Consider the following 13,692-nt stretch of genomic DNA (forward strand, 5'->3'; position numbering starts at 1 on the left):
AGCCTAGACTAGGGGTTGGCAACCTTAAACAAAGAGCCATTTGGACCCGTTTCCTGCAGAAAAGAAAACACCGGGAGCCCCAAAACCCTTTTGACATCTAAAATGAAGATGACACTGCATATATCATTTTTTACCTTCATGCTGTGTATAAAAAAACTACAGCGTGTTGCATTTAGGAAATCAATGAATTGCTACAGAGAAAACAAAATTTTATTTCTGCATGCAAAAACAACATTTTGAACTCCGAAAAAAAGACGCCGGGTTGAAGGTTACTTCCAAATAAAATAATGTCTACTTGAGTCCTCCTCGTATTTATGAAATAAAAAGCCGAACTTAAATTGTCCGTCTGCAGCAAACCAAAAGTGCCGTCTGCTTCTGTGTGCCGTCATCCTTTTATCGTGTGTACTGGAGCGTGCAGTCCGCTGTCCACCTGAATAAAAAAAGGAATATTTCACCGACCAATGTCAAATATATATATATTTGCAAAATAATAGCCAATTGAAACATTTATTTTACCTGGTTAATGTGATTTTTGGCTCTCGATCTCAGCGCACAGCGTCTGCACATCAGGCCTGTAAGACGTCAGCTTCATCTTCACACAGGACTGCAGGCTGCTCCCTGTGAGGCGTGAGCGATATTTGTTCTTAATGTAGTTCATGTTGGAGAAGACCTGCTCGCATATGTAGGTGGACCCGAAGATCGACAGGACTCCAAATGCATATTTTTTCATGTTGGTGTAAGTGACGGGGATGGCATTCCAGGCGTCGAATATAAGCTTCTCCGGTTTGGGAAGGCGTTCAATCTCACTCCATTTGTCGTTCTGAGCAAGAACCGCCTTCTGACGGGCAACCTCTTCAAGGTTAGCCGTCAAGCGTTGGAACTTGGACACCCACATGTCTTTGTCGGCGATGTCGGCCAGCTCCATCTCCAGATCGGGTTGGCTTACACCCGCAAAGGCCGTCATATTCAAGAGGGATGGATCGATGGTCAGGGGAGCGACAGGGAAAGATAATGTGTTTTTTTCCTCTCTCAACTCACAGAATCGCTTCCCAAACGATGTTTGCATTGTGGTGATTGCAGACTGCAAATGCTCCAAATTTGTCACATCGTGAGCTCGCTTGAACTCCCTCAAAGAGGGGAAGTGAGACAGTGTGCCTCTCTCTAAATCTTTGGCAAACACTGCCAACTTGTGCTCGAATGCCAAAAGCTCCTCCAGCATGTGCAGGGCTGTGCCTCCTTTCCCCTGAAGAGTTGTGTTCAGCGTGTTCAGGTGCGCTGTCATATCGACCATGAAGTGTAGCCTTTCCAGCCATTCTGGCCACTGCAGCTCAGGAAAGGTGAGGCCTCTGCTGCCCAGGTAAATTTTCACCTCTTCCAGACACGCGGCAAAGCGTTTTAGCACCTCCCCTCTGGACAGCCACTGGACTTTGTTGTGCAGCAGGAGATCCGAAGACGTGCTTTTCACCTCCTCTAGTAGGAAATGGAACTGATGGCGATTTGAACCTTGTGCCATTATTTTATTGACAACCTGAATGACAACATTCATTACTTCTGCGCATTCCGGAGGAAATGTTTGAGCGCACAGTGCCTCTTGGTGCAGGATGCAGTGAAATGTCAGCAGCCTTCTGCCCAGCGACTCCTGCAGCAACGCCACAAAGCTATCCTGCGCTCCTGTCATACTCGGTGCCCCGTCAGTAGCCACTGACACCAGGTGGGTGGTGTTTATTTCATTGGTTCTTAAATAATCCAGGACAGCCTCATAGATGTCCCCTCCACGGGTTTGGCCTTTTAGTGGTATCAACTCAATCATTTCTTCCTGTGGCCCAGCAGAGTTCACATATCTGCAGAACAGGGCTACTTGTTCTTTGGATGCATTACAGGCGATTGAGTACGCCACCGCTGAATTGATGTCTTTAATTTGCTGTCTGGTGATGTTTTCTGCCATTTCTACGGTTCTGTCTTTGACAGTCTTTGCAGAGAGAGGCATATCTCTGATTTTCTGCACAATTTCACTCTTGTTTTCGAAGTCCGAGAATAGATGTTCTGAAATCTTCACGAATGATTCTTTGATATAATCTCCATCTGTGAACGGCTTCCCGTGCCTGACTATTTCCTGAGCGGCCACAAAACTAGCATATGTAGTTGAATTTGCAGAGTTCTTCTTAAAATGATTTTTGCTCAGATCAATCTTCAGATCAGCCTTCTGCATCAGTTCCAAAACGGCTTTTTTTCTCTCGTCTCCATCTGGATATTTTTCAGCAAAGGCTGCGTGTTTATTCTGGAAATGTCTTGCAACATTCGACTTTTTGTTGTTTGCCAATTTCTCACCACATATTAAGCATACCGGTAAACCAGTCTTGTCAGTAGTGAAAGCAAATGAATATGTCCACGTATCATTAAACATTCTGTGTTCTTCTGAAATTTTTCTTTTCTTGCACAATTTATCCATGGTTGGCCTAGCGGGGGGGTCAAAAAGCAGAATTAGAGAGAAAGGAAGGCGATATGTAATTCTGAATACATATTAGTAAGGAGGATGTTATGGATTGATTCAGGGGTGTCAAACTCAATTTCATTGAGGGCCGCATCAGCATTGGGGTTGCCCTTGGGGGTGTGTGTGGTCAGGATGGGCGTGGCCTACTGGGTGGCATGGATGGAGTGGGCATGGCCAGCTCTACATTGTTCGCGTCAAGGGTGCCAGTGGGGGCCTGGGCAGGAGTGGGACAGATCTGAGGGTCTCTGGCAGAAAGGGGTGGGACTGGGGCAAGCACCAAGGCATGGTCCATTTCTTCATTCCTCACAAAGGGTGACCCCTCCCCAGCATGCACCCAGGGGGCGAGGCCGACGTGGCAGGGGCTGGTTCCTCACTGTTTCCAGACGGCCTTGTGGAGCTAAGACTGAATGTGTTTCAGCATAGATGGCCACCACAAAATTGTACATTGGCTCCCGGCCGGCCTGGGCCAGGGCCTAGGCAGCGGGACCCGTTCCCTCACTGTTTCCAGGATGGCTTCGCCACATGAAACCAATTCGCGGGCCGCATCCGGCCCCCGGGCCTTGTGTTTGACATGTCTGGGTTGATTGATTAATACTGCTTATGATATGTTGGAAGAAAAGTCTTCATCCAAGGTGGGAATAAACATGGCAACTGCTTTGGGAAGAAAGTTGTAGTTTATTGGAGAGGAGAGCCAGACAGGAAGATAGTTCTGGCAGCAAGAGAGGTGAAAAAAGGACTGAGCACATGTAGGAAGTGGATTTTGATACTCTCTGGAGCCTTTTGTTTGGAGTTATTTCCTGTTCCTGTTTCGAGGCTATTTCCTGTGTCATGTATTCTGACCTGAGTTTGGGTGTGCCCTTTGCGAGTTAATCCTGCCTTGTCCTGTCCCAGGTGGGGTATGCAGATTTTAGATCTTTTGTCTTCTTAATCTCCTAGCTCCCTGGATTTACATCTGCATCTCTACAGAGCTGGTTTCTGCCTGGGGGAGGCAGACTTGGGGCTATTAAGAAAAAACTGGGCCTGCTTTTCTGACTCTTTAAGATCCTTGGAGGAAATATATTTTTCTGCCCTTTTAATATTTTCTTCTCTGGGGGGGGGGCGCTGACTTCCCACAATAACTAATCGTATTTACTACTGCTATCTTTATTTATTATATTTTATTTTTAAATATTTTTAAATAAATATTATTATATTTATTAATTTATTATATTAATTATTGTCATTTAAATATATGTACCCAGACAATTATTGTCATTTAAATATATGTACCCAGACAATATTCTGTTTGCTAAATATTGGAAATGTTACTGGGGGATCACCCCAATCCTGACCCCAACCTCAGCCTAAACCAGTGTTTCTCAACCTTGACCATTTTAAGGCATGTGGACTTCAACTCCCAGAATTCCACAGCCAGCGTTGCTGGCTGTGGAATTCTGGGAGTTGAAGTCCACATGCCTTAAAATGGTCAAGGTTGAGAAACACTGGCCTAAACCCTAACCCTGACCCCATTCTATCCCTAATCCTATTAAATCTAATGAAACTTTTTTTTAAAAAAGCACAATAAATCTCCTGCTGGTGAGTATCACACCCTGGCGGTTGTGACAGACATTTTGAGCGAGAGGGAGGAAAAAGCAGGGCTCCTGAGCCTAGAAAGAGGGCAGGAAGGACAAAAGAGAGCAAAATCGACATCCAAAAAACGTTTTTTCCCCCCCAGGCAGGTCTTCCTTTCCCTCCCCCGACTTTTATCATGTATCATTTGTTAAATTAATACGCCGAAGGGTTTCATTCTACCTGCTGTGGACGATGGGCTTTGTCGTCTCTCCCCGAGCGCGGCTTCCACGCGGGCTGCCTTTCCTGACGGCTGAGGCCTGGAGGGAGGGACGGGAGCGGCCGCAGACGCGGGCCTGAAGGGCGGATGAGGCGGAGGCGAAAGGCCGCGCAAGATCCGCCTCAGCGCGTTTCTGAGGGAAAGCAGGCAAGCGCCGCCCTCGCCCTCCTCAGGGAAAGCCCGCGCTGTCCCGACAGGCCCCGCGCCAGGCACCCGGAAGCCGCCCGCTCTACCCCTTCCCGCGTCTATGGTCGCAGGACCGGAAGTGGGCGTGCCCAGCCGCGGGAGAGCCACGGAAGGGAAGGTGAGCGACGCTCCGGCCCCGACGCGACGCTCCCCAGCCCCAGTAGTGGTGGGGCGCCCGTCAGAGCCGCCGCCCCGCTTTTCTCCTCCCGGCGGTGGAAAGGCGGCTCCCGCTTTTTTTTCGCTCCTCTCGCTTTTCTCCCCCCCTCAGCCGTTTCCGGCTCGGCCTTGCGGGCCCGGGTTCCCTTCCGGGCAACGGGACCGAATAAAAGGCGTACGTGAGGGGTGGAGGGGGGTAGACGGAGGAGATACCTCAGGTTCTCCCGCATTCGCGGCGTCGGGCTCTTCCTTCCTTCCTTCCTTCCGCGCAGCGTCGCCCCGAAAGGAGGAGAGGGCGGGGCTTTCTCAGTGGGAACCCGGAACCTCTCACACACACAGCGCCGACGCCGCTCTGCTCTTCTCTTCTCGTAGCTCCCCGGCCGAGGTGCGCGCGCAGCCCCCGCCTGTCCAATCGAGCGCCGAGCGGAGGAGGAGGAAGAGAGGAGCGGCAGACCCGGCCAGCCGATCGGCCGAGCTTCCGGGAAGCGGGCCTGCGCGGCGGAGGCGGCGGGTGAGGCCGGGGTCTCCGCGGGGTGGGCGGCCGGGAGGAGGAGGAGGAGGAGAGAGCTGCTCCCCGGGCCGGAGGGAGGCGCGGCCCGCCCCGCTTCTCGCTAGCGCCGCCGCCGTCGTTCTCCGCAGCTGCCCGCGGCCCCGCCGCCCCAGCCAGCCGGCAGGATGTTCCACGGGATCCCCGCCAACGCCGGGATGGGAGGTGAGGCCTCGGGCCGGAGGGAGGGCGGGAGGGGGGGGCATAGAGGGGGGGCCCGTGGCTGGCGGGCGGCGACGCTCACCTCTCCCCTCCCTTCCGCTTTCAGCCCCCGGGAACAAGCCGGAGCTCTACGAGGCAAGTCGGGGCAGAGACGGGGGGGGGGGTGTCTTTCCCTGCCTCTGTGTGTGTGTGTGTGTGTGTGTGTGTGTAGTTGTGTCTGTGTGTCCTCCCACCCACCCCTTGGGGACGGGGGGCTGCCGTTGCTGTGGCTTGAAAGAGGGCGGGATGGGGGGGGGTCTTCTCTGTAGCCTCCTCCCCCCCACAGACACAGTGCCCGCCCTCCCCGGGCGGGGGGCGGGGGGCCGCTCTGAACTTCTTTTCCTTGCAGGAAGTGAAGCTGTACAAAAATGCCCGGGAACGGGAAAAGTGAGTATTTTGTCCTTTAGGTTTTCTTTTCTTCCTTGTTTGCATTGACTTCCTTCCTTCCTTCTTTTTCTTTCCTTTTTCTTTCTCGTATTTGCATTTCCTTCCTCTTTCTTTCTTTCTCTTTCCTTCCTTCCTTTCCTTTTTCTTTCTTGATTTGCATTTCCTTCCTTCCTCTTTTCTTTCTTTCCTTCCTTCCTTTTCTTTCCTTTTTCTTTCTTGTATTTGCATTCCCTTTTCTTTTTCTTTCCTTCCTTTTTTTCTTCTGTTTGCATTTCCTTCCTTTCTTTTCTTTCCTTCTCTTTCTTTTTCTTTTTTCTTTTTCTCTTCTTTCCTTTCCTTTTTCTTTCTCATATTTGCATTTCCTTCCTTTCTTTTTTCTTTCTTGATTTGCATTTCCTTCCTTCCTCTTTTCTTTTTCTCTTTCCTTCCTTTCTTTTTCTTTCTTGTGTTTGCATTTCCTTTCTTTTCTTTCCTTCTTTCTTTTTTCTTTCTTGATTTGCATTTCCTTCCTTTCTTTTCTTCCTCTTTTTCTTTTTTCTTTTTCTCTCTTTCCTTCCTTTCTTCTTTTTCTTTCCTTTCTTGTATTTGCATTTCCTTTTTCTTTCTTTCTTTTTTCCTTTTCTTTCCTTTTTCTTTCTTGTATTTACATTTCCTTCCTTCCTCAGTAAAATGAGGACTCAGATTGTGGGCAACATGCTGACCCTTTTAACCTCCTTAGAGAGGGCTGTGAGCTCTGTCAAGTGGTATATAAGTTTAAGTGCTGCTGTTATTCTTTCTCCTTTCTATTTACTGACTTTATATGCCACCCATCCTGCTATCCAGTAACTCTGTGTCCTCCTCTTCCCTCCCCCCAATGATCCCCCTGTGCCAGAAGTCTCCAACCATGGCCACTTTTAAGACTTGTGGACTGGGGAATTCTGGGAGTTGAAGTCCACAAGTCTTAAAGTGGCCAAGGTTGGGGAGCCCCGCTCTGTACAGATTAGGAGGCATCTCTGAATGGGGAGCCAGTGGAGGTCAAGGTGTTCCCCACAGTGCATCTGGCCACCATGTTTACAACTGGGGAGGGGCAGGGAGGACCAGCAGCCCAGGGCTGAGTGCGCAGAGCAACCCAAGAAGGGGCCTCTGGGCCAACCAGCCCCTGTCCCACCTGGGAAGGCCAGCCTTGGTTGGTGGAAGCGGTGCTACTGCTCTCCCCTTGGTTTCAGATACGACAACATGGCCGAGCTGTTCGCTGTGGTGAAGACTATGCAAGCCCTGGAGAAGGCCTATATCAAGGACTGTGTCAACCCCAATGAGTAAGTGTGTGAAGGCCTCACGGCAAGTATAATAGAAAGACACGAGTTGGGTGGGATCTTGGAGGTCCTCTAGTCCAATCCCCTCTCAAGCAGGGGGCCCTGTACCATTGTATGTACAGAGGAGGAAGGAAAATGGAGAGAACAGGCCTGTTGCCCAGAGAAAAACCTCCTGAAATGAAGGACCAGGTGGTGATCCTGCCCGGCCTCCTCAGATGCTTCTAGAGATCGGGGTGGGATCTGATAGGAGAGCCCGTTTTTTCCCGGGGGACACTCATCAAAGGATTCGGAGCAATTAAGAGACAGCAGAAATTAACCCTCCTTTGATGGATCATTAGACTTCCAGCGGCCTGGAGGTATTCTTGTCAGCCTGCTCCATCTGCGGCAAGGCAGGTAGTCCTTGACGTACGGCCACAATTGAGCCCAACGTTTCTGTTGCTAAGCGAGACATTTGTTAAGTGACTTTTGCCCCAATTGACTTTTCCTGCCACAGTTCTTAAATGAATCACTGCAGTTGTTAAGTTAACCACACGGTCATTAAGTGAATCCCTCATTGACTTTGCTTGTCAGAAGGTCGCAGAAGGGGATCACGGGACCCCATTTATGCAACCGTCATAAATACGAGCCAGTTGCCATTTTGGTCAGGTGACCGCGGGGAATGCTGTGATGGTTGCGAGTGTGAAAAATGGAGATAAATCGCCTTTTTTTCAGACTGTTGTAATTTCAAACGGTCGCTAAACGAACAGTTGTAAGTCAAGGACTATCTGTACAAACTTAGTTCTCACCAGCCACTGTCCAGGAGGGACAAGACTACACATACAAATAAATATTTTAAATATTTTGTTACTGTTTTAACTGGCTGTATTTCTAAAGGGATTTTGTTTTCTAAACTTTAATTGGGAGCTGCCCAGAATTGGCTGAAAGGTGGGCGGCCGTAAACAATGTTTTAAATAAATAAAAGACCCCTCATATTTGCTGAAGGGGACACCATGGCTCAGCTCTTTAAGCCTTCTCCTGCGGCTGCCAGTCCTCCGCCATTTGCAGAGAGAGACACACAGGCACTTGCGCTTCCCTTCTCTCTCTCTCTCTCTCTCTCTCTCTCTGTGTGTGTGTGTGTGTGTGTGTGTGTGTGTGAAAAAGAGACTGGTCTCACGCTGTTCTCCGACAAGCTGACAAGCTTATTGGGCGGGCTCCTGCCTTTGCTGTGTCTACACAGGAAGCAGCAGCAAGCAGCAGCTCTCTCTCACACACACACACATTCTCTCACACGCACACTGAGTAGGGGAACAGGATTGGCAGACCAAGGGCAGGAGAGAGCCAGCCCAATAAGAATGTCAGCTTGTCGGAGAACAGCGTGAAGCCAGCTTGCCAGGTGAGCAGATTGGAGAGGGGGAGAGAGAGAGAAAAAACATGCACAGCAGCCTCTATTTCTTTTTAATTAAATTCTTCAAGCCTGCACCCTCTGGCATGCGTGCACGCACGAGTTTTGCGGCTCCCAGTGTTTTCTGTGGGAAACGGGTCCAAGTGGCTCTTTGAATGTTTACGGTTGCCGACCCCTGCACTAGCAGTTCTAAAGCATGCAAATGCAAGCAGATAAATAGGTACCACTACCGTGTTTCTCCAAAATTAAGACCCGGTCTTAGTTGACCATCATTGACCACATGACCATGGAAATTGTCTTCTGACAACAGTTGGCCAAGAAACAGAGATGAGCACGCACGCACACTCCAGAGTCGGACACGGCTGGACGAGGGAAGCCTTGACCTCCCCCCCCCATTGCTACTCACTTTTGTGCCCCTCCCTTCCTGGCAGGTACACAGCCGCCTGTTCTCGCCTCCTGGTCCAGTACAAGGCCGCCTTCAAGCAGGTGCAAGGGCTGGAGATCAACTCCATCGATGACTTTTGCCGCAGGTTTCGAGTAAGAGATCAAACCAGGGGGAGGGTGTTTGCATGAAAGAGCGCCTGTGCTCCGCCCGGTGACGGAGGGAGGGGGGCCAGGCCTGTTCAGGGGAAGTGGGGGGGGAATCTCTCTGAGAAGCAGCCCCTCTTTCCCTTCCCAGCTCGACTGCCCGCTGGCCATGGAGAGGATCAAGGAGGACCGGCCCATCACCATCAAGGACGACAAGGGCAACCTCAACCGTTGCATCGCGGACATTGTCTCGGTAGGTGTTGGGGGGGAGACCCCGGGGGGGCATTCTTCGTAGGATGCATCCGGCCAGGTGCCTGACCGGGGCGGCTTTCTCTCTCCCTCTCTTCTCTCTCCCAGCTCTTTATCACCGTGATGGACAAGCTGCGCTTGGAAATCCGGGCCATGGATGAGGTGAGCAAAGCGAGGTGGGGTCCTCGTCCCCCCAATCGACTCTGGGGGGAATAGCCTGAGCCTCCCCCCCCCCGGCTGCTCCCTGGCCCTCAAGCCACAACGTTCAGGGAGGGGGTTGCGAAAAGGGTTACCTCTGCCCGTGTACAAGCAGGGTCTGTGCCCCGTTCCTCCAAATCCAATAATTCCCTTCTTTCCATCCTTCCCTCACTTTCCCTTTCCTCTCCCTCCCTTTTCCTTCCTTCCCTTCTTTCCTCACTTCCCTTCCTTCCATCCTTCCTTATGCACTTTTCCCTTCCTTCCTCTCCCTCCGACTTTTCCCTTCCTTCCTCCCTCCCCTTTTCCTTCCTTCTTCCCTTCCTCCCTCCTTTTTCCCTTCCTCTCCCTCCGACTTTTTCCTTCCTTTCCTCCCTCCCTCCTTCCTTCCTTTCCTTTCTTCCTTCTGCACTTTACCCTTCCTTCCTCTCCGACTTTTTCCTTCCTTTTCTCCCTTTTCCTTCCTTCCCTTCCTTCCTTTGCTCCCTTCCCTTCCTGCCTCTTTCCTTTCTTTCATCCTTCCTTCTGCACTTTACCCTTCCTTCCTCTCCCTCCGACTTTTCCCTTCCTTCCTCTCCCAGACTTTTTCCTTCCTTCCTTCCTTTCCTTTCTTCCTTCTGCACTTTTCCCTTCCTTCCTCTCCGACTTTTTCCTTCCTTTTCTCCCTTTTCCTTCCTTCCCTTCCTTTGCTCACTTCCCTTCCTTCTGCACTTTTCCCTTCCTTCCTCTCCCAGACTTTTTCCTTCCTTCCCTTCCTTCTTTCCTCACTTTTCCCTTCCTGCCTGCCTTCTTCCTATCCTTCTATCCTCCCTCCCTCCTTTCCCATCCCTCCTCCCCGTTTCCTCTCCCTTCCCCTTCCCCAGGAGATAATAATAACCGAGCCAGGGGGGATGATGACCCTCTTTCTCCTCCTCCTCCACAGATCCAGCCGGACCTGCGAGAGTTGATGGAAACCATGAACCGCATGAGCCACTTGCCCCCAGACTTCGAGGGGCGGCAGAAAGTCAGCCAGTGGTGAGCTCTTTGCTGGGGGGGGGGGGACAGAAAGCCTTGGGCCGACGGCACCCTTGCCAGTGTCTGCCCCTCCGTCCCCTTGGAAGGCGGGGAGGGGGGCCGGAGAGGCAGGGCTGGGTAAAGCCAGAGGAGATGCAGAAACAGAAGCCGATTCTTTTCTCCTTCTGGGGGTCCTGGGTGCTCTCCGGGCTTGGCTGTTGTCCTGCAGACGTTTCATGACCCAACTAGGGAACACCATCCGTGCTACAAGCGTGGTGGTGGTGGTGGTGGTGGAGAAAGGAGACAAGAGGAGGACAAGGACAACTGTGGGGTCTTTTTTTTTTTTTTTTTTTTGGAGACCTTTTGTTACCCGACTAGGTAACGTCATCCGTGCTGGGAGGGAGTGGGATCCGCTCTCTCTGTTGATACACGTGGTTTGCCCTGCCAACGTCAGCAGGAGCGGTTCTGGCAGTTGCTTTATTGGGCTGCTTACTGTATTAATGACTGGACAGCCAATAATAATAATAATAATAATAATAATAATAAATAAATAATAAAGTTGGAAGGGACCTTGGAGGTCATCGAGTCCAACCCCCTGCTCATGCAGGAAACCCTAGACCATTTCGGACAAATGACCGCCCGGTCTCTTCTTAAAAACTTCCAGTGTTGGAGCATTCACCACTTCTGGAGGCAGGTTGTTCCACTGGTTAATTGTTCTCACTGTCAGGAAGTTTCTCCTTAGTTTGTCTGAAATGGTCTAGGGTTTCCTGCCTGAGCAGGGGGTTGGACTAGATGGCCTCCCAGGTCAAGGAGAGAAGCAACCTAGAACTAAGGAGAAACTTCCTGACAGTGAGAACAATGGAACAACCTGCCTCCAGAAGCGGTGAATGCTCCAACACTGGAAGATTTTTAAGAAGAGACTGGACAGCCATTTGTCTGAAATGGTATAGGGTTTCCTGCCTGAGCAGGGGGTTGGACTAGATGACCTCCAAGGTCCCTTCCAACTTTACTATTAATTATTATTTATTATTATTATTATTATTATTATTAATTTGATTAGTCTTTCCTCCCCCCCTCCCAGAGAGACTGGGGAGGCAAAGCAGGTCCCCCCTCCTCCCCCTGTGGCTCAAGACCCCTTTCTCTCTAGGTTGCAGACCCTGAGCGGGATGTCGGCTTCCGACGAGCTGGACGACTCTCAAGTCCGCCAGATGCTCTTCGATCTGGAGTCGGCCTACAACGCCTTCAACCGCTTCCTGCACTCCTGAGGCCGAGAGAGAGAGAGGGAGGGAGGCCGGGCCCTCCGGAGGGGGAAACGCAGCAGGTGCCCCTGGGCTCCGTCCACTACGCCCACCCAGGCTTCCGAAGGCCGTCAGGTGTCTGCCTGCCTGTCTGAATGCAAGGACTCTAGTTTCCCTTCCTCCGGAGAAAGACGCCCTGCTCAGTCTCTACGGCAGGGGTAGTCAACCTTGGCTCTTTTATGACTTGTGGACTTCAACTCCCAGAATTCCTGAGCCAGCTAAGCTGGCTCAGGAATTCTGGGAGTTGAAGTCCACGAGTCATAAAAGAGCCAAGGTTGACTACCCCTGCTCTACGGTTTATCCCTCTTCTCCTCGCGTGGGTCGCGGGGCAGATATTTACCCCACGGGTGGGACGGGACCAGCCCCTCCTTCTGCAGCCTTGAATTGGGGGGGCAGTAGGATATTGGGAGGAGGGGGCTGCGTGTAATTTATTTGGGTTTTGCTTTCGCCTCAAGAGAGGCAACTTTTGTGGGTCTGAAACAAATAAAACCTTTCTTACCATTGACGCTGGCAAGCTGCCCGATTTATTCCGAGGTCGCTTCCCATCCTATCCGCTTCTCAAAGTTACGAGTAAAGTTTCACCTCCCTTCCCTGTCCCCCCAAAAAAGCTGAAATGGGGGGGGCTGCACCCCTCCCCAGCTCTACTTACAGCCAGAGAAGCAGCGGCGCTCAATAAATAACGGAGGACGGTTCGACGCAGGAGGGGCAGCATTATAAGAATTATTGGTTAAAACACAGCAGCCTGGTCCACGGAAGGGATGCGACCGCTTTTGTCTCCCACCCAAGTTCGCTCTGCAGGCACAAAGTCCTCAATTACACAAGTCGCAGCCCGTCTTCAACTCAGGTATGTGTGTGTGCGTGTCCTCTTGAGTTGGCTGTGCGATTCCACACGTTCCACTGAGATTCCGCCGGACTGGGACGGCGTGAGTGGCGTGCAGCCCGTGTCGCCCGGCTCCTCGATCGGTGGACCCCCCGTCTTGAGGGATGCCTGCGCTACACACTCTGGCAGAAGAGTTTGTGGTGGCGGGTGACGGAGTGGAGGGAAGTGTTGGCCGGGCCACGCCAGTGCTCAGCCACGTCCCGCTGATCGCTCCTGCTTAGCTGCCGGCCGCAGAGTTGCAGCTGACCCACCAGGGAGCTGAGCTTCGTCCACGTGACGGTCTCCAGGGGTCCACGGACAGAACAGCCTAAAGGAAAAGGGAGGGAGAGGGAAGCCTGTTAGGGGCATCTCCTGGGAACTCCGTCTTGAACCCAGGCCCCGCTCTCCCTGTCAGGCAGCAAAGGTGGTATGTATTCATTTATATTAAGTTTATATATCGCCCATCTCACGGTCGAGCTGGCTCCGAGCCGCTTACAATGCCATAAATAACGCAATGAAACAATGAGTAAAACGGTGAGCGTCGAAAGTTAAAAGCCCAGAGCGGTTGAAACGTTTCGATACCTACAAATAAAAAAAGCTTCAAATGAACAAGCGTGCAGATCAAAAATGGGGAACTTTTAGTCAAAGCATCGCCCGGTTTCTTTCAATGGTATCCTTGCTTCCGTTGTGAAGTGACTCCAGAAGACAACTGGCAAGCGAGGAAAAAAATTGATCTGGGAGAATCTATTCATTAAATTTCTATGCTTTCCTGCGCCTGGTTCCTAGGAGGGAGCGCGTTTGGGCAGGGAGAGGACTTGGGCTGTGAAAGACAAGCAGACCGAGCTGCTTCCTTCGTTTTGTGAAGGACAGACGCAAATAGAGAGGAATATAGCTCCGGGTTGAACTGGGGGGTCCTTGGTGCGCCCTGAGCTGGGTGGTTTTCTTGCAGACATTTCATGACCCAACTAGGTAACATCATCAGTGCTAGAAGGGAGGGGGGTTTGCGGAAAGGAGAAAGGAGGAGGAGCTATGGGGCCCCTGGTAATCTCTGAGCTTGCTTGTTTTCTTGCAGACGTTTCATTACCCAACTGGGTAATTTTA

The 13,692-nt window shown here is 51.3% G+C and overlaps 3 protein-coding genes across 3 annotated transcripts in view; 1 reads left to right on the top strand and 2 right to left on the bottom strand.

Moving 5' to 3' along the window:
- Nucleotides 1–211: 211 nt before the first annotated feature.
- On the bottom strand, nt 212–4,893 carry LOC107299625 (general transcription factor II-I repeat domain-containing protein 2). The gene is made up of 3 exons (XM_015828989.1): nt 4,875–4,893; nt 517–2,456; nt 212–430 (listed from the first exon to the last, which is right to left on the bottom strand). Exons 1-2 carry the CDS (start codon nt 4,889–4,891, stop codon nt 521–523), a joined length of 1,953 nt encoding a protein of 650 aa, XP_015684475.1. The 5' UTR covers nt 4,892–4,893; the 3' UTR covers nt 212–430; nt 517–520.
- Nucleotides 4,894–5,336: 443 nt separating this feature from the next.
- Nucleotides 5,337–11,699, top strand: VPS28 (VPS28 subunit of ESCRT-I). The gene is made up of 9 exons (XM_015828997.1): nt 5,337–5,373; nt 5,477–5,505; nt 5,759–5,796; nt 7,002–7,091; nt 8,901–9,006; nt 9,149–9,250; nt 9,355–9,408; nt 10,364–10,455; nt 11,582–11,699. Exons 1-9 carry the CDS (start codon nt 5,337–5,339, stop codon nt 11,697–11,699), a joined length of 666 nt encoding a protein of 221 aa, XP_015684483.1.
- Nucleotides 11,700–12,725: 1,026 nt separating this feature from the next.
- The window catches only part of TONSL (tonsoku like, DNA repair protein), a 37,524-nt gene continuing 36,557 nt past the window's right edge, over nt 12,726–13,692 (bottom strand). The window contains exon 26 of the mRNA XM_029286825.1: nt 12,726–12,919. Within this exon, the coding sequence (XP_029142658.1) occupies nt 12,726–12,919 (194 nt within the window). The remainder of the gene's footprint in view (nt 12,920–13,692) is intronic.

Source organism: Protobothrops mucrosquamatus, unplaced genomic scaffold (assembly GCF_001527695.2).
Source record: "Protobothrops mucrosquamatus isolate PMUCROS unplaced genomic scaffold, P.Mucros_1.0 scaffold_227, whole genome shotgun sequence".
NCBI lineage: Eukaryota > Metazoa > Chordata > Lepidosauria > Squamata > Viperidae > Protobothrops > Protobothrops mucrosquamatus.

Coding starts and splice junctions, on each gene's coding strand:
- VPS28 (XM_015828997.1), top strand. CDS start 5,337: ATGTTCCACGGGATCCCCGCCAACGCCGGGATGGGAG. Junction 5,374..5,476: donor CGCCAACGCCGGGATGGGAG/GTGAGGCCTCGG, acceptor TTCCGCTTTCAG/CCCCCGGGAACAAGCCGGAG. Junction 7,092..8,900: donor GACTGTGTCAACCCCAATGA/GTAAGTGTGTGA, acceptor CCTTCCTGGCAG/GTACACAGCCGCCTGTTCTC.